The sequence below is a fragment of the Myotis daubentonii genome, chromosome X (genome assembly GCF_963259705.1).
Source record: "Myotis daubentonii chromosome X, mMyoDau2.1, whole genome shotgun sequence".
In the NCBI taxonomy this organism is placed as follows: Eukaryota; Metazoa; Chordata; class Mammalia; order Chiroptera; family Vespertilionidae; genus Myotis; species Myotis daubentonii.
The window spans coordinates 27,659,312-27,683,034 of record NC_081861.1 but is presented as its reverse complement, the minus strand read 5'-3'; the positions used below and the strand labels follow the sequence as shown (position 1 = coordinate 27,683,034).

At 38.5% G+C, this 23,723-nt stretch overlaps 2 protein-coding genes across 2 annotated transcripts in view; one reads left to right on the top strand and one right to left on the bottom strand.

Moving 5' to 3' along the window:
• GPC3 (glypican 3) overlaps positions 1-23,723 on the bottom strand; it is a 402,542-nt gene that overhangs the window by 302,982 nt on the left and 75,837 nt on the right. The window lies entirely within an intron of this gene.
• LOC132224163 (ferritin light chain-like) lies at positions 14,100-14,567 on the top strand. The gene has a single exon (XM_059679267.1). The coding sequence runs from the start codon at positions 14,121-14,123 to the stop codon at positions 14,565-14,567; it is 447 nt and encodes a 148-aa protein (XP_059535250.1). The 5' UTR covers positions 14,100-14,120.

Below are 23,723 nucleotides of genomic sequence, written 5' to 3'. Positions count from 1 at the left end.
TAGGTGCTGAGGATACAAATGACAACATGGTCTGGGCCCTGGGAGTGTTCACAGCATAGCAGAGGCATCACCAGATAACTTGATCCATACAGGTCTACTCCTGCAAAAAGAGTCCAACTTCTATTTAAAGAGAGTAATTTTTTACTCCAGATAGGATTGTGAATGAGGACTGGTGGTAGAAATTTTGCTACTTCCCTAAGGTAGCTTATTCCCTCTTTGGGCTGCTTAGACTGCTGGAAAGTTATTGCCTGGCTTGAGAAACTGTCTCCCTATAACTCTCCTCCGTTGACTTTAGTTTGCCTCTTTACAAACCAAAGCCACGAAAAGATTAGTTTAATTCTTCTTTGACTTGAGAAACCTTCCGGTTTTTTAATGATAAAAATCATGGTTCCCTGAAACTCCAATTCCCAAGCTGAAAAGTTCCAGTTCTTTCAATGTTTTATCATAAAAAGTAATTCTGAGTCTTCCCACCTACCACATATTAGGTAGCAGCAGATAGAGGTGTTATCTAAAGGGTTATTAGCTGGCCCTGATGTAAATTTACAAACCTGTTTTGATGGAGAAAGGAGGCTACATTGGACAGTCAAACAATAGGGCCCCAGTTTGAGATCTTCATGACCAAGTATAAGGAAAAGTAATAATTCATACCCTGCTAATGCACAGCAAATTAGTAACAGCTTCAGCCTTAGAAAAGTCTTGAAACTGAACAACACACTCACACGCAGCTCAAAAGCATGAATAAAAGCAATCTGTATATCCATCCCAATAAATTAGGCCTCCTGATTACTACTCCCTTGCAAAAGAACTTTTCTTCCTTGCTAATTAAGCTTATCCACCCTTGAACTCAGCAGTCTCTCCGATATCTTTTCACTCTACATTAAAAACTTCCAGTTATGCCTGGCTGGTGTTCCTCAGTGGTTAAGCATCAACCCATGACTTATACCCAGGTTGAGGGCTTGATTCTATCTCATCATTGATGTTTCTATCTCCCTCTCCCTTCCTCTCTCTGAAGTCAATAAGAACAGGTTTTAAAAAGCAACTTTGATTTCCAATTAATAAAGGCTCAAAAGCCAACTGTGCCCTTGAATTTAGGGTGTGAACAAAGAATCACAGTGCTAATCTATTCCAACATATTTTCAGATTAGAGGAAACAGGCCTAAAAAGAAAAAGTGACTTATTAAATGGCAGAGTCCTGACTAGAATTCAAGATACATTATTTTTCTCTCCTTTGCATCAAAATATCTGAAAGTTTTTTTAGAAAAAAAATCTGCAAAAAAAAATCAAGAGAAACACAATTCACTAATACTGGTGTCTCAAGAAAAGGTTCCTAATGATCAATGTTGTACTTAGTGAGTTTGGGTCTCCCCTGCCCACAACCACCACCACCACTTTTTCCCCTCTTTCAAGCTCCCTGCAAATAGCAATTTTGTATCGATCTAAGGCATTAGAGGACATTATGTCCCTTAAAAAAATCAGACTCAAATGACATTTATGGTACATCCATGTTTCCACACAGGATCTCTATTCTTCATAACAACTCCATGAGGTAGGTGCTATTACACCTGTTTTCTAGATGAGATGCTGGAGCTCAGAGACCACATAGTATAATCAGGATTCAAAGCCAGATCTTTTAACTCCAAGTACAATGCTTTCTTTGTGCACCCTTTAATGACTTTAGTGATTAGGATGATATAGCTGGTCTACGCTGCCCACGATTTTGCTTGCTACACAAATTGATTTTATAGAAGTTTTTCAAGTTGAAATTCTAAAAGATCTAACTCATAGTACTCTCTTGATATACCAGGCTACTGTGGTATCCTGCCTATAGCAGTAGTCAGGGCAGGAAGGTTATCCATCAAGTTTTAGCAGACTATAAGAAATCTCATAGCCTGAACAAGGGAGAGATGAGGTCACCTCAATAAATTCAATTTTTAAAAGAAAATATTTTAAATTGGACATTACAATTCAAATATTTATAAAAATATAAATGGGGAGGGGGCATGATCTTCCAGGTGGTGCCAGGAAGCCCTGAGGCAAGTAAAATAACTAGGTTCATCTTTTGGATCCTGACATCACTTTAGCCTCTAATAAACTTTGACACCCAAGTAGGAGTATCAGGCAACCACATACTGGTAGGCCATTTATGTCTCTGGGTTGGTATGAAAAGGAAGAAGAGAATTTCCTGATCCAGATGTTGAAATGCTAAATTGTAACCTCCCCTTTGTAACCAATGAGTATTCACAAAAACAGGTGGGTAATGGAGGGTGAACATTTCCTCCCAGCATTTTTAATTAACTGGTTGTTAGATTTATTGGTCAGCTCAGTGGGAAATCAGAACTTACTAACTACTTGGGGGCTATTTTTATAGACACCTGGCACCATTCCTAGAAATGGTTAGACCTGTATCTTACCATTTTAAACAGCAACTAGTGAGTAGATTTGAGTATCCCACACATCTAGCTAGTAATCCAATATAATAAAGGTGCCTCTTTCCAGTCCTGCTTTGGCAATATATCATACACACCACCAGTTCATCCCTTCACAACCAGCAGCAGGTCAGAAACAAAGGGAGTATGGCTATAACACAAAATAAGCTAAGTAAAACCTTGGAAGTAAGGGGCTGCGTCCATCATCAATACATTTATAAGCTATAAAACCAGAATAAGTAGTTTCTGAACAAACAGCAGTTGATCTTATCAACTCTAAATTCCCTGAATCTGTTTCAACTCACTTCCTCTTATCTTCTTTCAGAGGAAGTACTGTTTGGGGGTGGGGGGAGTCTTTTGCCATCAGAGATCTTTTTACAACATATATTAACCATTTCTGTGCAGATATTTGGGTGGCAAATTGTAAACCAATACCTATTTTGCAATAAAACTACCACAGCATTAAATTGATGTAATAGAGACAGAAATTCTGTTTAGTCGAGTTTTGGTCATGCAGGCACTCAATTTAATGTGGGAGATGAATTAAGTTCATCCTTGGGAAATCCAAGGGTAATGACTGAAACACAATTTGATTGAGCTAATTATCAACCAGGTGTGGTTTAAGGAGTTGATGGTTCAATCTATTACTGCTAAGTGCACAAGCCTGTTTTGGGGAGGAGTTTATGAGAGCAGGTCAGACACTGCAACTTTTCAAAGGGCAAAAGACAATGTTTCTGCACATCTGGCACCATGTTGGACCAACCTAAATCCTGCCGAACCATCCAGGCCAGCTTAAGAACCTGTTAATTTTTCCTGGCTGTCCAAGGTTCCAGGGAGCTGGCAATCCCCTGGAATCTACTAACAGTTCCTGTCTATAAGCAACTGGCCTATGCTGACTGTAACAAGAGTCAACTTTTCATTTGTATATGTCTAGTCTTCTTAGCTAAGTAAACTGCTCAAAGGCACACACATGTTTTGGGGATTTTTTTGTTGTTTTGTTTTATTTTTTGTATTCCCTCCCCCCACCCCATGATATTTGACCTTATTAAGTATTTGTAGATCGAGGTCTTCTGAATAAAAAGTTAACTTTTTAAATACTTACACATTGCTGTATAGATATTTCTTACATTTGTTTGTCTCTGTAAATGGAATTCTGTATATGAAACATAAACTATTTAATGGCTCTGGTTCATTACAATGAAGATCAGTCATATACAGTGTGGTACACAGAATTGAGTGTGTGATGACCTCATCATATCCCCAACCAACCTCAGCACGTTATTGAACAGAGCCCTACTTCACTGAGCCACATCTACCTTTCTGCTGTCATCCCTTCTTCCTTCTTCCACTGTTTCTTGCTACTCCCTTTCTTCACACATCTCCTTTTTCTCCTTGTTGTTCTAGCACCTAAGGAGCCTGGCATTCACAGACACTACCAACCAACTTTAGTACACATTTCTTCTGGTTGTCAAGGTGTATATTCCTTAAACTGTACATCATCAGTGTTCTTGAAGGAATCCCAGTCCACAAGATTATAAGAGCCTACGGAATAAAGACTAAGTCTGAACCATTATATGTAAATGCTAGTTCCTACCTTCCATCACCACCCAAAGCCTAGCTCAAGGAATGTTCAATAAAAAAATGTAACAGAATTCCAAGATTCTAGATTGCTCACAAGTTATTGGAAAATACTGATTCTCTAGGTGGCTATTAAACAAATGATTTGACCAACAGTCTTGTGATTATTAAATTCCATTTAAATTAAAGCATAGAAGCAGAACACATACATTGTAACCATAGTACCAGTATAAAATGGTCCTATCCTGTTTAATGAGATGCTGAGTTGCGTTTTGGAGGAAACAGATCAAAACCCCAAGTCATGCAGCCAAAGCATGCATAGAGAACAAAACTTTGTCTTCCAGGTGCACCCAGAACCTAATTCTCACCCCTCCACACACAAAGGGAACCAAAGGACTAGGACATAACCAGATGTGGAACATCAGAACCCTTTCAGAATCAAAGGGTCCATTGTCTAGGAAGTCAATGGCCAACCTCCAACGTCCTCTAATTGAAAACAACTCGCCAGTGCTTTCACATACCTGTTCCGCCTTTACCCTTAAAAACCCACCTCAAACCCTGAATCGAGGAGTTTGGTTTTTTGAGCATTAGCTTCCCATTCTCCTGGGAAGTGCCATTCATTATAAAATAGTCAGTCTTTCTCCACTGCAATTATCAATGTTTAGTGTTTGGCTCTGCTAGTGCCAACTGAATGAACTCTTCCTGTTCAGTAACAACATGCCAATTTACCTATGGGAGCTGGTTCCTAATATTCAATTGGGTATTCTTCTAGCAGAGATTTCTTTGTTTTTCAGCACAAGGAAACTGCAATATCTGAATGCTAAATGTTGAATTTATATTTAAAAGATATCAATCAATCAAACATTTATTGGTACCTGGCAAATATAAGGCCCTGTGCAAAAAGTCTGTGAGGGGGGAAAAAAAGAATGTTTTTAATAAAAGAAGCACAATCAAGTGGTGGTAGCAAGAGCAAAACAGCAACCCTGCCCACTTTGTCTTAAAAGTTAGAGGCCATCCAGACAGATTAGCTGTGGCACCTGTGAAAATACCAGATGTATATACTTCACTCCATGTAGATCTATGGAATAAATAAAACAAAAGCAGGCTTCGTCTTCTTTAAAAATTTTACCAAGTTACATCTTCCTAGTCAACTGAAAATCAATTTCCTTATTGAATGTTCTTCCAAAAAATGACAGGGGGCTGGGGGGGGGGGCACTGATGTTAGGATAGAAGTTGTACGATTTTAAAAGTTCTCTAAGGGCTCCACATTTGCTGAAACCATCCCTCACGGAGATCCCTATGCTCAGCTGCAGTCTATGTTCTTTTGGCTACTTAGGGGTGGCAGAGTCACCACCACTGAGCCAAGCAATCTTCCAAACAAGCTTCAACTGAACTGGAGTTGGCAAAGAGCAAACTACTAATACGAAAAGGCCCACCAAGCACCCCCCACAAGGAATCTGGGAAATTTTTCACAAAATAGGATTCATTTTTTAAGTAAATTATATTTTGTATTGTCCATCTCTCTTTCCTTGGAAGAGTATACTGTTAAATTCCTCATAAAGACAATCACATGGATTTTCCAGAACTTTCTGTTTCTGAAGCAGATCAAATAAAAGAAAGATTGTATTTCAGGTTATTCCAATATCATTTCAGTATAAAAATCCACCAAAAGAAACATTTCTAGATAGATGTATTTAAAGACATCTGAAATGCTACCTTTTGATTCAAAAATTAACTGTCAAATAATTCTATTTTTAAGAGGTCAAATAGAATTAGAACAAATTAACCTAAGTGAATTTTTATACAAAATATCAGCTTAATATTAGAGTATTTTTTGTTTACTTTGGAAACATTCTCAAATACAAGCACCATTTTTTTAAATTTCACCAAAGCAAATAATTTGCTCATTTTTGGTGCTGGGACTATGCTCTAACCAACTGAGCTACCCAGCCAGGGCAAAGTCTTGCTTTTTTACATGTATTATTTGTAAGCATTTCTCACTCATTACAAACCTTTGAAAATACCATTTTAAATGTTTCACCAGTCCCAATTTTTCGCTAGTAATAACAATGATACAACTAACCAAAGCCCCTTATAGATATGTTTTTGCACACATCTCTTTTACTGAACAGGGACTTGTATCCATCCTCCTTATAGTCTTTGGCAGAGAAGGAAAGGGCAACACAGTGAGAAGCCAATAGGGGGCAGACTCACAACTTTCCCACCTCTCTACCTTCCTACTTGCCTTTATGGCACTCAATCTTCCTCTCCCACCATCTTAAATCTGGCTTTGGATTCTGACTGACCCTGACCCCGATGCACTGAGCAGAAGTGGCTAAGACACATACAAGGTTGCAGCTGGAAGAGCAGGGAAGTCACCTATGTCCTGGCCCACAGAGCTATGTGCTATCTGGCTGGTGGTCTGAGTGGCTGGGGGTACCAAACAAGTGGAGACTGGTTTTCCAAGCCTGGCTCTGGATGGCAAAGGGACCACAATATCTCCACCCATGTAGCCCCTATGCCTTTGGTAACAGCCATGCCAGTGTTGAGGTACAGATCCCCAAAGCAATCTAGAGGACAGAATAAGAAGTATAGCTGAAGTGTTTCAAATAACTCAATGTAGTATAACCTTAAAATTAATATTAACACTCTACTCAATATCCAGTTTATGTTTCCTGATGTATCTGACAATACTTCAATTAGTATTTACTGAAAACTTAGTACTAATCTCTCCTCTCCCCCACCATTTTTTTCTTTGACATCCTAGAGTCCTATGCTTCTTATATCATTTCTTCCTCTGGTCACAAACTATGTGACAATAGAATGTGTGTCACTGGACCACATACATCTTGTTAATAAAGGAATTATTCTGTAAAACATGGTCTCCTTCCTCGGAGCGTTGCAAAATAATTGGGAAGCAAAAAGGAAAGTACGAGAAAGGGCTAGAGACTAATAAAATTAAGTGCTGAGACTATTGTCAGACTAGTAGTTAAGTGCTCTGAGAGGTCGGACACAGGAAAGAGGCCAGTCTGAGATGGAGAGGGGGAGGTAAGTCTTAACTGTGAAAATGAATGAGAGAGAGAGAGAGAGAGAGAGAGAGAGAGAGAGAGAGAGAGAGAATGAGAGAATGTTCCCAAGACAACAAAGCCACTGGAGGAAATGTGCCCCCACCAGCCCCACAGACTCAACTGTTGTTCAGGAGCCATTTAGACAAAATGTGCTGGCGAGGTTACTGGCTCAAGTCTAGTTTATCACTAGAGTCTTTAAGAAACTGCATTATAGAAGTAGAACTCAGATACTTCAAAGAGAAACCTAAGCCCTTGATGAAGCAGCACTAAATAAGCAGCAATAAAAAGAGAAACTAACAAACAACATCAGGGCCTATATTGTATAAAAACAAAAATAAACAAAACTAGCCTTTCCTGAAAGAAAGCTGACATCAAAGTGTAAATGGCTTCAAGGGTACCTTTCATTTGCTTTCTGACCATTTGTACATGACCTTAGGGACATGGTAAAGAAAGCAAATTTACCACATCATCTTCACCCCATGGGGTACCATCTGCTCCTTTCAAAATAAATGTTTCCCCTGTCCTCACCCAGCACCAATATTTTACATGTTTAAATATCAGCAGACACTTATTCTTAAGCCATTTTATTTTTTAAAAAACAGACTTTGGGAAATCATGTAATTAAAGCCCCACTTCATAGGGAAGTTAGAACAAAGGAAAGGGTGCATCTACTACTGAGATTTACCAACATATTTTACACATACTGGGGAAAAACTTTCATAAAATTGTGCTGTCTGTGCCATATTTCATTCCAATAGAATTCTTTCTGAATTTTCCTATCTCCGCCTATTTTGAGATAATACACCCACTGGCTATTCCCCATCGAAATAATCTACAGGTTCCAATGAAGTTATCTGCAGGCAAATGACCAAGTTATTAACACTTGCCAGACCAATGCAAATGTAAGGATAAGGGTAGCTGAGGCGACAAGAAGCTTTGAAGTACATAGCTTTCTTTCAAGTTACCTACCCAGATTCCCATTTAAGAATGCTCATCCAACAGAGATCACACCTTCAGGTTATCAGGTGGAAAATCTCTTGTCACCATCATGCCTCATTTAATTGCAACATTTTGAAATTAAAAATAAAACAAGAAAAGAAAATGCATATCAAATCCATTCTCAAAGACTCTCCATGCTTTGGTTCTGTAGAAATGTCAATCTAATGCTGTATGGAATTTTCATTTAGCAGAGATTTGGGGTAAAATGCAAGGGAATTGACCGGTTGTAAAGAACAGTTTGCTGCACGCTGAAACAGAAATTAGGTGATTCAAGAATATATGAACGGTAATATTTCAAGTAAGAGGAAGAGAAAACATGGGAGAAGGGAGGAAAAAGACCAAAAATATTGGTAAGGAAAGAAGAGTAATTACTTTCATCTTCTTAACAGTGTGGTCCTTGTTATCCTTAACATGCAATATACATGAAAACAGAGGAGAAAATTAATCCCACATACATAGATATATAAGCCGAGTAGAGCGCAAAGTTACAAAGAGCAAAGTCACCAAATGTGAATGTGTATAAGAACTTTACTTTCTTCCAACCTAGACTCTCTTCAACCACTCTGAACATTCTCAACGAAACCAAATCTGTTATTTACCCCTGGTAAATACTGATTCCCCCCATGCCCACATTGTAATAAAACTTAGAACTATTCAGTTTTCTTAAGTCTGCAAGTGTCCTTTTTTGTAATTGGGGAAATAATTTAAAAATGGTGAGGCAAGTGACTCAGGAACCAATAATCTATATTATTAGAGAAAGAGGAGACAGCATGCATTAATATGTAGCCTACAATGAAATTTTCATCAAATGTGCCTGTAAATATGTCTTCTTTGTATAAGGGAAACTGTTAAATTAAACAATGGATATTGGGAAAGCTACTAGTAATATCGATAGAAGACAATGGATACATTTTTACAATACAAAGAGGTCTGATAGCTTGAACTTGGATACATCTAAGCAATATCTAAATATCCATTAGAACAGATTTTGATTTAACAATACTTGATGATATCCAGGTTCTTCCAGTATATGTCAAGCCATCACTCTTATTCATTTGCAATCAATCCTTCATTCCCCCCTCCTCCCCTCTAGGAGCCAGTCATTCAAGGCACTTTTTTAACTCCATTTGCAAAATGTGCCTGGCTCTTAAGAACTTGGAATGCTGACTTTTTTTCTTTTTTAAGAGTTGTATCACCTTTTAGTTGTGATATTCATGAACATTTCATTAATCTAAGTGTTCAGAATGTCTATTTACATGTTTTTTTGAATTACTGAACTAAAATTAATTTTAATCAAATTTAGCAATAAATAAAGTTTGGTCTGATGATGTTTGGGGTTTTTTTTTCCCCTCACAATTTCAGAATGTCCTTGATATAATTGGCGATACACAGGGGTATTAGAGACCTGGACTCTAATGGTCTATTTCTACACATAATGGGGTACACTATAAATTGTCTTCAATATAAAAATGCTTTTAAAAAAATTTTAGAAAATGCAAAAAGGAGACCTAATGCAAAAATAATTAATCATCTCACACTGAAAAACAGCCACTGTGGAGATTTTAGTATAAGACTTTCCACGATTTTTTTCTGTACAGATTTAAGCTTACTTATTTTCACATGGTTTTATCATCCTACATACTGAGCTTTATTTTATATCCTGTAGAAGCTAAAAACTATGACTGTATAACATTCTATCAAATGAACATATCACAGTTTATCTAACCATTTACTCCTCTATTTTTAAATATTTTATTGTTTCCAATTTTTTGTTATCAGAAAATAACCTCTGTTCATAAGTCTTCTTTTTCTGGATTCAGTATGGCTTTCATAGGAGACAGTTCCAGAAGTAGAATTATTGAATCGAATCATGAATATTTTCAGGCCCTTGATAATACATATTGCCAACTTGCTGTTACAAAAGGCTTATTCCAGAAATGTATGAGTGTGTCCATTTGACGAAATACTAATCTGTGAGTAAAATATATATATATATATATATAATCAAATTATCTTCATTTGCATCTCCTTGATACTAGTGCCAGAATTTTAAGTCAGTTTTTAAAATGCTCCTTTTAGAGAGAATGCTTTTTAAGATTTCTGTTACAGCAGACATGTAAATCTAGTATCTGGTCCTAGCAGAGGCCAAAAGAATAGGAGGGGGGAAAAAGAACCATTTAAAAACGTTTAGGGACTTTAAGTTCCTTTTTTGTTCCATTATTTAATGACTATAGATTCCAGGAACTATAGTTCTTTATCAGTTTTCCCCAGCTGCACATAAGGCTCTGAAACTTGGAAAATTCACTCGCTCATTCTCTAAGCATTGTTGAGGACCCACCCTGTATCAAGCACAGTGCTGGGCCCCACAGATGTCACAATACACACAGAAACCCTATCCTGCTCTAACAAAGCCCAGGTCTAGTGGGAAAAGCATGAGGATTGTCCAGAGGAGTGTGGAAGTACATAGCAAGGGAATCTAACAAAGACTTAAAGGATTGATGCTGAAGCCTAAAGCAAAAGCTAAATCTCCCCAGTCCTTTCAACCATTTCTCATGTTATATGATTTTCAGACCCATCCTGGTCACTATCTTCTGGATAATCTCAACTTTGTCAATGTTAGTAAAATGTGGTGACTATAATTGAACATAATACTCCAGATGTGGTCTGATCAGCACACATGCTTCTAATACAACCTAAAATTGTTTTTGCTTTAAAAAAATAAGCTATACCACATTGTTGGCTCATATTAAACTTGTGATCAACTAAATCCCCAAGAATTTTTACATAAACTGCTGCCAAGTCACATCTCTCATATCCTGTACATATGCAATTTTTTAAAGCTAAATTCAAGATTTTACATCTATCACTGTTAAATTTCATCTTGTAGGTTTTGACCTAGAGTTCCTACAAGTTGAGGTCATTTTAAATCTGGATTCTGTCATCCTATATATTAAAATACACCACCCAGCTTTGTGTTATCTGCAAAGTAAAAAGCCTGCTTTTGTGATCAACTATGATCAAGAATCTGTTCTTTTAGGGTGGGAACAGGATACGGACATGGACTTTGTATTCTTTTTAAAAACATATTTTTATTGATTTTTAGAGAGAGAAAGAGAAACATTGATGTGAGAGCAGAACATTGGTTTGCTACCTCCTGCATGCCCCCAACCAGGGATCGAGCCCACAACTGGAATCAAACCAGCAACCTTTTGTTGTATGAAACAACACCCAACAACTGAGCCACAATACTTTATATTGTTCACAGTGCTAAGTAGGGTGCCTTTTACACAGTAGGTGCTCAGTATCTGTTAAATAAATGACCAGGTAGAACCAAAAACAGTCTTGTGGTCATTCCTTAAAAACATCTTCCTCCAGGTTCACACTAAATAAGTGCTCAGCCAGCTGTGAATTTGCCTAATAACCAGTTATGCAGTCAAATTTCACAATCTTATACACAAGGATATTACAGAAGACTCTTAAATGTTTTACTAAAAACCAGACATCCTATATTTATATTTGACATTCTGGCATGGTTGTTTTAATATGGACATCATGATATAGCCAAAACAAAAACAGACTACTAGAGGCTTTTTATCATTTCCTGCCTGATACTTTTCCTGCAATCCCGACCCAGATTATGGAGGACTTTTACTTTCTACCTTCTTCAATATGAATATTTTCAAATGTACAGTTCTTTTGGCCTTTATTTTTTATATTTCAGAAAAGTTTAGAAATAGTTGTACATTAAAACTGTATTGTTAAATGAAAAATTCATACATTCATAATTAGGAAAAAATATACATTTTTAAGTGTTTTTATTTTGAAAGAGGATAAACCTCGAAGGAGCCTACCAGTCCTATTCTCTCAAAGAATCATATCAAGCTTCACAATTTTTGAAATAGTAGACGCATATTACTTTTCCATAGTTTTTTACATGGAATATTAATTAGAGAACTCACATTCACTGATTCAAGGATTCCCAGTGAAGCCTGGGTCTGAGACTATGAGACTATACTGTGATCCAAATATCCTTCCCCACTCTATTTTTTTTCCCTTGAAAGTTGGGAGTCAGAGATTTTAAGATAGAGACTATTCAAAAAATAAGAGAATTCTCAGAGAATGAGCAGATAACATGCCCAGAATGATTAATGGCCTTTCAAAGATGAGCAAGTGTGGGAAACACATGACTCCTGGTGATGTGTGCTTTGTCTGCCAGACTGACCCCCCACCCCATCCTTCATCCCTTCTCTGAGCTTTACCCCATCCAAGATGCCCATTCCATCCTTGACCCCCTACTCCCACCTCATCCCTGATTCCCACCCTCAACTCTGTGGGATGAGGTGAAGCTGAGGGATGGGGCAAGACTGTTTTGCACATTACTTGGAAATTTTTCAAAAGTAGCCAAATATTTAAGTAGTTTGCTTTAGAGGCTGCTGCAGAAGTCCCCCCCCCCATTTTAAAATAGTCTCATCAAAAAGTTCCCAGCATCTCCAGCTGGTGTTGCCCAATGGTTGAGTGTTGACCCATGCACCAAGAGGTCACTGGTTCGATTCCCAGTCAGGGCACATGCTCAGGTTGCAGGCTAGATCCCCAGTAGGGGGCACGCAGGAGGCAGCTGATTGATGATTCTTTCTCATCATTGATGTTTCTATCTCTCTCTAACTCTAAAATCTGTAAAAACATTTTTTAAAAAGTTCCCAGCATAAAAACAGCTGATCAAAGCAAGTATGTCAAAATATCATATAACCACCTGTATGATACAATGAAATAGGTATCTAGGAGTTGGAAGAATTGAATACCAGTTCTAATTTCTACCAATTGTCCGGTAGACTTTGGGGAATTCTGTTCCTAACCTAATCCTGTCCTCCTTGTAACTGGAAAGTTTGGATATTCATAGTTCCTTCTCAAGCTATGATTCTCAGACTATCTGGTGCTGTTATTTAAATATTTTCATTTGTGTTTACTTTGCCTTTAAGCATCTCTGGATCAAGGATCATGTCTCATACTTCCACAGAAGACATCATACAATCTGAGCACATAGTAGGCACTTACAACTATTTTTCAATTGAATTGATTTCCAATTTGTGAGTGAAACTGGCTGTAATTGGGCTTGTATTCAATAACTTTACTCAGAGGAGCATAGGACAGCACAGGTAAACTTGGCTGCTGATCAGATTCTAACTAGCATAAGGCCAAACTCTTTGCTTATAGGGCATAAAATTTACAGGGATGTCTCAAGAAAATATTGAGCCCTCCAAATGAATTTGATGTTAAGTCCTCCATGACTCACTGTGGCCAGATGGAGTGATGCTTCCTAGTGACCATTTTTCAACTTCATCCCCTCCCCACTGCCCTTGACCCAATTGGTATGTGCTAAGTCAAAGGTGAAAAACAGTCTCTATACTGTAATCCAAGGAGGAAAAAAATGGCCTGGCTGGTGAGATATTATTTTACATTTTAGAATATAGCTTTTCATAAAATACAAGCATTTCAGTGACTTTTTCAAATTAGAGTTTACCCTTATCAAACTTTTATTTATGCTAACCACCCCAAGGAACATGTCTTAATATGTCAGAACATCTTAATCTTTATTAAGGTAACACATTCATTCTGCAAATTTTAATTGAACCTCAAGTACATGCTAAGCACTGTGCTAGCTGTGGACAAGTATATATGAATGCAGTACTTATAGGGCAAATTTACACATTTGTTCAACTAGATGCAGGTTAAAACCTGGGAAACACATCATCCTTTTATCTTCTTTTCATGACAATGATTAAATACCAAGCTTCTCAGATTTTGTTTGAAATAAGGCATGTTCTAATTTGTTTATTAAGAAGACAATTCACCAGGCAGTGCCCTCGGTGATCCCAGATCTGTCTCTTGCCTCAACAGTGTTTGGACAGAACAGACCCAGGGACGCCCCTTCTTCCAGCCTCTGGCCACTCTCCTGTGTCCTATACAGTCACCACCTTCAGAACCACCTCCAGGACCAGACAACACACCATTGCTTTTTTTAAAGACCTTAACTTCTTATTGCTGAAAAACCATGAGCTCCCAAATTCATCAGAATTATTCCACTGAGGTGGAGGCTGAAGTCAACCACCTGGCCAACCTGCATCTGTGGGCCCCCTACACCTACCTCCCTCTGGGCTTCTATTTCAACCTTGGTGATGTGGCTCTCGAGGGCATGGGCCACTTCTTCTCCGAGTTGTCTGAGAAGAAGTGTGAGTGCACTGAGCATCTCTTAAAGTTGCAAAACAAGCGCTGTGACCACAGTCTCTTCCAGGACTTGCTGAAGCCTTCCCAAGATGAGTGGGGCAAAACTCAGGATGCAATGGAAGCCACCCTGGCCTTGGAGAAGAACCTGAACCAGGCCCTTTTGGAGTTGCCTGCCCTGGGTTCTACCCACTCAGACCTTCAGCTCTGTGACTTTCTGCAGAACCACTTCCTGGATGAGGAGGTGAAACTGATCAAGAAGATGGGCAACATCTGACTAACATCCACAGGCTGGCCAGGCCCAAGGCTGGGCTGGACAAGTACCTCTTCTAAAGGCTCACTCTCAAGCACAACTAGGAGCCTTTGGAGCCCAGAGGCCTTTGAGAGGCCCCTCTGCATTCCCTTGGTGTCTGGCTTTTACCTGAGCCTCTTCCCAAAACTATTAGTCATTCTTTTAACCACCATGAAGCCTTCTCCCATGCATTGGACCAAATGAAACAATAAAGCTTTTTACAGCAGAGAAGAAGAAGAAAGAGAAGAAGGAGAAGGAGGAGAGGGAGAAGCGGGAGAAGCAGGAGAAGCAGGAGAAGAAGGGGGAGAAGAAGAAGAAGAAGAAGAAGAAGAAGAAGAAGAAGAAGAAGAAGAAGAAGAAGAAGAAGAAGAAGAAGAAGAAGAGGAGGAGGAGGAGGAGGAGGAGGAGGAGGAGGAGGAGGAGGAGGAGGAGGAGGAGGAGGAGGAGGAGAAGGAGAAGAAGAAGGAGAAGGAGAAGGAGGAGAAGGAGAAGAAGAAGGAGAAGGAGAAGAAGGAGAAGGAGAAGGAGGAGAAGGAGAAGAAGAAGGAGAAGGAGGAGAAGGAGAAGAAGAAGGAGAAGGAGAAGAAGAAGGAGGAAAAGAAGGAGAAGGAGAAGGAGAAGGAGAAAACTCACTAAAGGCTAATATGAGCATGTTTCCCTTTTGACACCATGCTGCAAGTCTTGGTCAAGTCTGATTAAAGTGCAGTGTCACTGCAATTCCAGCCTCCCATACCCCTTACTAATAAAAGAAACTGAAATGCTGAACAGATAACCGATCTTTCTCAATGGATCTATAATTTTACAAGAACAGTATATAACTGCTTTTGTTTCTTGTACTGTTCTCATTGATAATGATGGTACCTTTCTGGCAGATTTCTGCTTTTAAGAAAGTAAGTGGTCACAGAGAGGCTAGCAAAGTAAAAACAGTCCACGTTAAAGCATTTGGTTTGGTACATGGAGAATCCTCAATGAGATGTTGCCACCTGGTGATCCTGTTATGGATTTTAATAAGATGATTTTCTCAATTCTCTGATTCTTAAGTAGGATCCAAGTTTAAAAATTTGTGCCATTAGGCTAACATGCCATGCAGAGACAAAAGCTGACCCTCACCAATGGTCATTTGGGCCTTCCCAAATAATCTATGGAAGTGGTTTTCAAACTCATTGTCTCAACACATTGGCATCTCCTAATCAGCTGTGAATAAGTGCTTTGCATCAGCTATTAGTAATACTGAACTATAAGTAATTTTCTCTTTTTTAAAATAGTGAATTAAAAATCGCTCCTATACTATAGGAATACCATCACTAAATCACTCACATTCCAATAAGCTTTCTAGTCCAAAACAATAGCAAATTGAAAGATGCTCCTATACTAAAGAAATACCATCACTAAATCACTCACATTCCAGTAGGCTTTCTAGTCCAAGAGAGAAGAAATGATCAGGATTACAATTGGTGCACTGGGAACTGTGCAGAACCTAAAATGACCCCGCCTATGGGAGGGACCAGCTTAGGAAGAGTATATCTTGAGGATTAAAAAAAAGCATAGCTAGTCCAAACCGGTTTGCTCAGTGGATAGAGTGTCGGCCTGCAGACTGAAGGGTCCCAGGTTCAATTCCGGTCAAGGGCATGTACCTTGGTTGCAGGCACATCCCCAGTAGGGGGTGTGCAGGAGGCAGCTGATCGATGTTTCTAACTCTCTATCCCTCTCCCTTCCTCTCTGTAAAAAATCAATAATATATATATGGCATAGCTAGGGCTTAGAATTATGCTTAACTCTGGGCAGCCCAGAGCATGCAGTGTATGAAAGTTATCAGACTTAGTTTTCATATTGGTTGGGAATTGCTCATCTATAGGACAGCTTAAACTTTAATTTTCAAGATATGAGGTTTTAATAAGTTGGACTTGGTAGATTTTGAAGGGGTTAGTTTTATTGTGGAGGGAGGGCATTATTCCAAACCAATTACCTGTCTGATTTTCAACTTTCTCAACCTACAATTTATATAACAGAAAGTGGGTGAGCAGTGACACTGCCTTAGAGTGAAAAGGAATTTGGAGTTTGGGCTGACTTTTAGTTGATGGTAGGAGATCTAACTGGAAAAATACAAACATATATAACTTATTTGAGCTGGTTTCCTCGCATGTAAAATGGACTATCAGCCTTGAGGAGTGTTGTGATAATTAAAGTGTTTGTATATCAAGTGCATAGCATAATGCCTGACTCTAAAAGAACATTTTAATCATTATTAGTTCATATGAAATATAAGACTGGTGTATGTGTAAGAAGTCAGAACTGGAGCGTTAATTACATTAAGGTGGCAGTGGAAGCCATGAAAATGAATGAAGTTTAGAGGAAGAAGAGAGCATTAAATACATCCTTTTGGAGAACAATCACATTTGGATGGAAGAGTATGGCTGCATTCAAAAGGAAAGAAGGAATGGTCAGAGATGTAGAAGGGAAACAGATATATGTATTGTCACAAGCCAAGGGAAGAGAAACATAAGAGGGGGAGAGGGAAAAATAAACCCTGATGAATTCAGCAAAAAGTCATTTGGTAACTTGCAGGGGAGCAATTTCAGTAAAAAGCCAGTGGCAGAAGCCAGATTACAAGGTGTTTCAGAATGAGTGGTAAAGAAATGGAGCCAGCAGATGTAAACCCACTCACTTGAGAAGAGAAAGTCAATAATATCTCAGTCTGACAGCTGGACCTGGTCCAGATACGCAAGAACAGACTTTAGCCATAAAGACTTAAATGTGGGATTTTAATATGGAATTTCTGATGGCTGCAGGTACAGAGGGGCCTCCCAAAGGAAAAACACATTCCTCCTAAAACTAAATATGGCTTTCATAAACTCAACAAAGAGAGGCCAACCTCGGTTGTTTCTTAAATCTCCATGGCTTCAAGATAATGCTACTCAGTTCTAGAGAAAGAAGAGCTCAGGGGGAGGGGGAGAGACAGAATAAAAAATTTAAGAATGTACAAAGATTGATGAAGTCTTCTCTCTCTGGTAGCCTCCCTACAGAGCTTTTGTTCTCAAAATTCCCAGACTCTCTGAGTCTTAAAGGAGCAGAACCCAATCAAGCCTCTTCAGGTGAAGGGGGGAGTGGGGGGAGCTTGCCTGTTAACTCTGAACTAATCACCTCCTGTTTCCCTTGTATTACATTAAATCTCTATTTTCAGTAAGTAAATAAATAACTCCCCCCCCAAAAAAAAGCAGAGTAATTATCTGAAAAAGCTGATAGGTTCCACAAAGCTGATTACGACTTGTTTATATGAAAGGTTCAAAAAAAAAAAAGGCATTTCAACTGGTCAGGAATGTTTGAGCACTATTAAGATGTGACAGGATTCACTAGGGTAAACATGTCCTGCCTCAGGCTTCTTGGAGCCTCTAATCCCTTTAACAAGCAAGGTCCTAACTAAGAGAAAAAATAATACTAGATACCATTTTTGAACAAGCGTGTACCATGTGCCCTTTACATGCATTGTCTCATTTAATCCTCACAATAGTGCTACAAGGTTAGATATTATTAACCCCGGGGATGCAGAGCCCCTGGACTAACACTGGCGCCAAAGGACCTCCCAGGTTTCACAACATAAATCCTATACCTGTACCCTGGCCATCAATTTGCATTTTCTTCTCCCAGTACTGCTTTGACTGTGTGGTTTTCAAACATTTAAGAAGATTAAACCCTTATCAGTGAGAACATTGGCAAAAATGTTCTGCCATGCATTGGGCTTTCTTGTTGTTTTGTTCATGGTTTCTTTCGCTAAGAAAAAATAAACTTCCCTATAGCTTGTCCCCACTCTATCTTATGTCACACAGGCTTTGGAAATTAATGGGCCTAAGCTCTGCCTCATCCAATTTGTACGGTCTTGGGCAAATGACTTCCTCAAATGGACAATAATGGTACCTTCCAGTATTGTTGTGAAGACTGAGATACTAGCATAGTGCCTAGCACTTAGGAAATAATCCGAACGGTTACTTTTTAAAAACTTGAGCATTAAGTATAGATAAATCAATAGATAGATAGATAATCTGTAAAATTTTTGCCAAGTATTTCAGCATAGATGTATATGTGTGTGTGTGTGTTTTACCAAGCTGAGGAATATATATGGCTTTATAAAATTTTAACATTATATCTTTTCATATAATGAAATATCCATAATTGTTAATAGCCACATAATATTCCATTATGTGTGTACCAAATTGATTGAACAGATACAGCACTGATTAAACAGAAATAATTGTCTTATAACCAAAGCAGCTCAACCAAGAGGACTCTTTCAATGAGAATTCTAAGGAAAACAGTTTCTGATTCCCTTAAATTATACCTTGTCTTTGGCCACCATGCTTCTAGCTGCCTCTGCCAGGGGTTACTGGCTTTAGTGTTGGCTGTGGATGAAAGTAAAACTTTTGGACCATGGCCTAGGATGCCACCAGTTTGAAAAAAATATGTATCATTGTGTACATTCAACGATAGCTACCCAATAATGAAATGCATAGTCTCAATATTTTAATAAACCATGTTACCATGAGTTTTGTGACATCAGGGGAGCATTCTGAAGCAGAGGACTGGTTCTCATTAAGTTATCCAAGATGGCTTGGTTAAATATATTATTATATGCTCAGATAATAGAATATTGCCTAACCATTAAAATAAGGATAACATCTATGTAATCACATGGGAAATTATTGTTAGGTTGTTTAAAGAGCAGGGTATGAAATGGCATGTATATTCTATGCCTTGTATATATATTTTTTAATTAAAAAGTCTATTACCCAAGCTGCTTTTCAAAAAATGTTTAGTTATTGATTTGAGAGAGAGAGAGAGAGAGAGAGAGAGAGAGAGAGAGAAAGACTTGATGTTTCACATGACTTTTGTATGTGCCCTGACCGGGGAATCCAACCCACAACATTGGAGTATGCGGACAATGCTCTAATCAACTGAGCTACCCGGCCAGGGCAAGGCTGTTAAGAGTGGTTATCTCTGGCCCTAACTGGGTTGGCTCAGTGGATAGAGCATCGGCCTGCAGACTGAAGGGTCCCAGTTTTGATTCCAGTCAAGGGCACATGCCCGAGTTTCAGGCTGGATCCCCAGTAGAGGGTGAGCAGGAGGCAAGTGGTCAATGATTTTCTCTCATTGATGTTTCTATCTCTCTCCCTCTCCCTTCCTCCCTGAAATCAATAAAAATATTGTTTAAAGTGGTTATCTCTGGATCTTAGAATCATGAGTGAATTACTATCTTCTCTATCTAATCTGTATTTTTTAGATTTTCTAAAATTAATATTTTATAGCAATGAATTTTTAAAAAACAGCTAAAAATGTTCATTTGCCCACCTTCTAAACCCCTATTATGGTGTTACCATTCCTTATGTAGCCTGGCTTATTAAGACTTCACTGTATCGATAATAATAAATAACTCTGATGAAGCCAATAGAATACTGCAATTAAAGTAAAAGTTCTAAATTGGAAACTAAACTCTACCACTTTCTAGCATTATGCTGTTGACAAATTACTTAATCTCTCTGAGCCACAGTCCTCATTTCTAAAGTAGGAAATCATATTACCTACCTCACAAGATGGTTGTGAGTTTAAATGAAACCATGCAAGTACAAGCTCCTGTATTCCTATCTGTTGCACAGAAAGTCAGTTAAACCTAGTTCTAATATGTTTCTCAGCAAGATAGAACGAAGTGACTTTCATTTTAATTATTCAATTCCTACTCTGTGTTTATCTTTTCATTCAATGTGTTCAAACTGGAGCCTTAGGAAGAATACACAAATAGGAAAGATATCAATAAAAGTGGAAATATCTGACCTCTAGCTGGCTTAGTTCAGTGGATAGAGCATCTGCCTGCGGACTCAAGGGTCCTGGGTTGGATTCCAGTCAAGGGCACCAGGCTCAGTCCCTGGTAGGGGGAGTGTAGGAGGCAGCCGATCAATGATTCTTTCTCACCATTGATGTTTCTCTCTCTTTCTCTCTCTCTCTCCCTCCCTCCTTCACTCCCTCCTCCCTCTCCCTTCCTCTCTGAAACCAATAAAATATTTATATTTTTTAAAGTGGACATATCTGAGATAATGCAGGTAGACAAATACCCAAGTAGCACACAGTCCTTGTATCATGTGCTGAGTAAAGATGCCTAATCACAAGCTGAATCTAAATTAATAGAATTGATTGTCCCTACTTGCCCTGTAACCATGACTTAAACCTAGAAAGAAAATAACCTCATGTTTAAATCTCAAATTTAAATGGTCCATTGTTAATATAGCCACAGTTGCCAGGGCCAGACATCTGATTTATGCGTGGAGAGGTGTTTTTAAGTTTGATTAAGAGTCATAACAGAGGGTTAAAGGAAGCTCTTGTTGAGTTCAAATCAGAAGAAAAGGACTATACAGCCAATGTTGATTATGCTCTTGTTTGCCATATGATCTTAGGAGAACAGAACTGTCCTCTACTGTGCTAATGATCAACTAAAACTAAGGGTCTTTCATGTGCATTTTATTAATGCCATTGGTTTTTCCAAAAGCAATGCCATATTTATTCTAGAAAGGAAAAGGGAAGGTGTTTCCAAATAAAAGTTTAATAATGATAATAAGTCTCCAACCCTTCATCCTCCTTTTTCACCACCTTTCTCTCAAATACTCCTGATTTCTCCTTCTCTAACTGACAATTTCCAGCAAGTAAACTAAAAAATGTGGTGGTATTAAATGTGAATAAGCATCTGCTCCATCTCTTTGAGAAGAGCTACAGCACCCAACTCCAAATACAGGACACCAAAAAGCCCGCCCTCTGGCATATTTAAGCAAGGGGTTCTTTCAGCCCCCACACTCAAAAATAATCAAGAAAGGTGGAAAAGTGAGCTCTTCAATCAAAATTCTCACTTTTTAATGTCTGCAATATTATCTAACACTCAGAATCACATTGGGGTTAGAAATTGTGTTATGTGGTGTTTTTTTAAAAATTATATAAGTAAAAAATTATTAGGAGCCTCAAAACATCAGATAACATGAACGATTTTATTCTTTTATGACTCTACCTGAACAGGAGAGGAAAGAATAGGCTTCAGAAATCTCTTATTTTTCCAGCAGCTTTCTTGCAGAATAATATGCTTTCATAATGAAATGTAAGATTATAAATTACCAAATTGATTTTGCATCAGTGGTAAAAAGTCATAAGTGACTAAGAGTCCTAAGGTGACCTAGTATGTTATAGAAAATGTGAAACCATACTGTACTGACAGTTTAATTGGTTTAGCAAGAGTTCATATAACTTGGCTGAAATGCATCATTGGCATTTTTATCGTTACATCTTATTGCAGCTTTAAAAATAAAGTAGATGACAATCTTGTGAAATGTTTCCTTTACTGAATCAGGTTCCTGTCCCTGACTTTATTGCTATGCCTAGATTTCCAAAACAATGTTTACAAACAGCCTCAGCCTTTTAATATATTTTGAATACTGAAATTTATCTCCCAACTTGATCCTTTTGAGCCAGGAAATGGGAAAACACTAGTGTATAATCTGTGTGAGAAACACCAAAACAGATGGCATCAAGGAGTTAAATACCAGAGTGGATGGCACTTTGACATTTATTGCTGTCTGGTGTGAACTAGAATATATAATTTGACTCTTTTACCGCATTAGGAGAGCAATTTAAATGTGTTAAGACTTGAACTATCAAAAGATGCTGTCTCCTGTCTTCAGAAGTAATTACAAGACAAGACTATTAAAGCAGTCTTATAAATACGAGAGGAGCTGAGACTGTGAAGGGCGGCAGAAGTGGAAAGAACTACCTCCCCAGTGGTGGCAGATCATTTTCTGACAGAGCTGTCCCTGTGGCAGAACAGGGGGCCATCTTGCTGGCCAGGAAGCTCTTTTCCAGAGCCACTGGTGTCAAATGGGGTTCCTGAGTTCAGCTGTGACCGCAGGATATTCACTAATGTCCTTTATCTAATTCAGGATACCATGTTGCATTTATTTGGTCATTTAATTTTAACAAGGTAATTCAAACTTTTGCCTTGTCCAGGACTCATAATATGCCTATTCATTTAATCAGGTATTCTTTTAGCTTAAGTTATTTCTATTAGAAAAGTCATGAAAGAATAAAGAATATACTATTTTAGAACAAGTCAAAATAATGTTTTCCTAATTTTCACATAAATGTATTTATCTCAGAAATTTTCTCAAGGATCTTTATATTCTCTCTCTCCTATGGGTCCTTGAGCCTCTGTTAGCTGGATTCATGTTCCCCTGACAATCAAGCCCCTGGGGGCTAGGTGCTAGGACAGCACCAAGTAGTTACTCCACTCATCTCAGACAAGGACAAGAACAAGTACTAAACTGAATGGAATATAACTTTGATGTGGGAAGCTACGATCACTAAGCCCAGTCTTGCTAGAAACAACCTCTGGATAAAAACAATTTGCTAAACGAACATTTCTTTAGCATGTTTGCATACGATTTTTAGCATCATACATATGATTTCAGAGTGATGCAGAGAGGCTAAGTAACCTGACAAAAAATCACTTAGCTAATAAATGGCATGGCAGTGATTCAAACCCCAGTTCCTGTGTGCCTTTAAAGTCCATGGTCTTGAACAATTCTGTTATGTGCCTTTCTTGAGAGACAATAAATGATTAGGTTGAATCATTCCAATTCTAGCTCTTGAATCCTGACTATTCCAACCCTGAGTTGAACTCTGACCCAGCAATGGTTCTGATTTGATCTTTATGGCTATGTGTCTTTTTGCCCCTTTTACTAAGTCTTGGCCTTAGCTACCCCAATGAGTTATACGCTATAGCAATTCATTTGGCCCTTCTATAATTTGTTTTAGTCACATTCTGTTAAAATTTCCTGGATATGCCTGCCTCCCCTGGTTGGAGCCCATCCTGCCTCTCACCCAACAATGAAGGGGCTGTGGTGTCCTTTGCTGTCAACCAGTCTGGTTACTATCTGGCCATTAAGCAGTTCTAGATCTGCTCCTGGCCCTCTGCTGCCCTCTAGCAATCACCAGCTACTCTGCCCCATCTAGAATACAGGACTAGCTTCCCCTTTGGGCCTGGTACACTACCATTTGGCTTGGTAACCTTAAAGCCAGTCAAAGGGAGGTGGATGATGCAGCCCAGATCCCCTGGAAAAT

What these genes read in the sequence shown, in the direction of transcription:
- LOC132224163 (XM_059679267.1), top strand. Translation starts at nt 14,121, where the DNA reads ATGAGCTCCCAAATTCATCAGAATTATTCCACTGAGGTGGAGGCTGAA.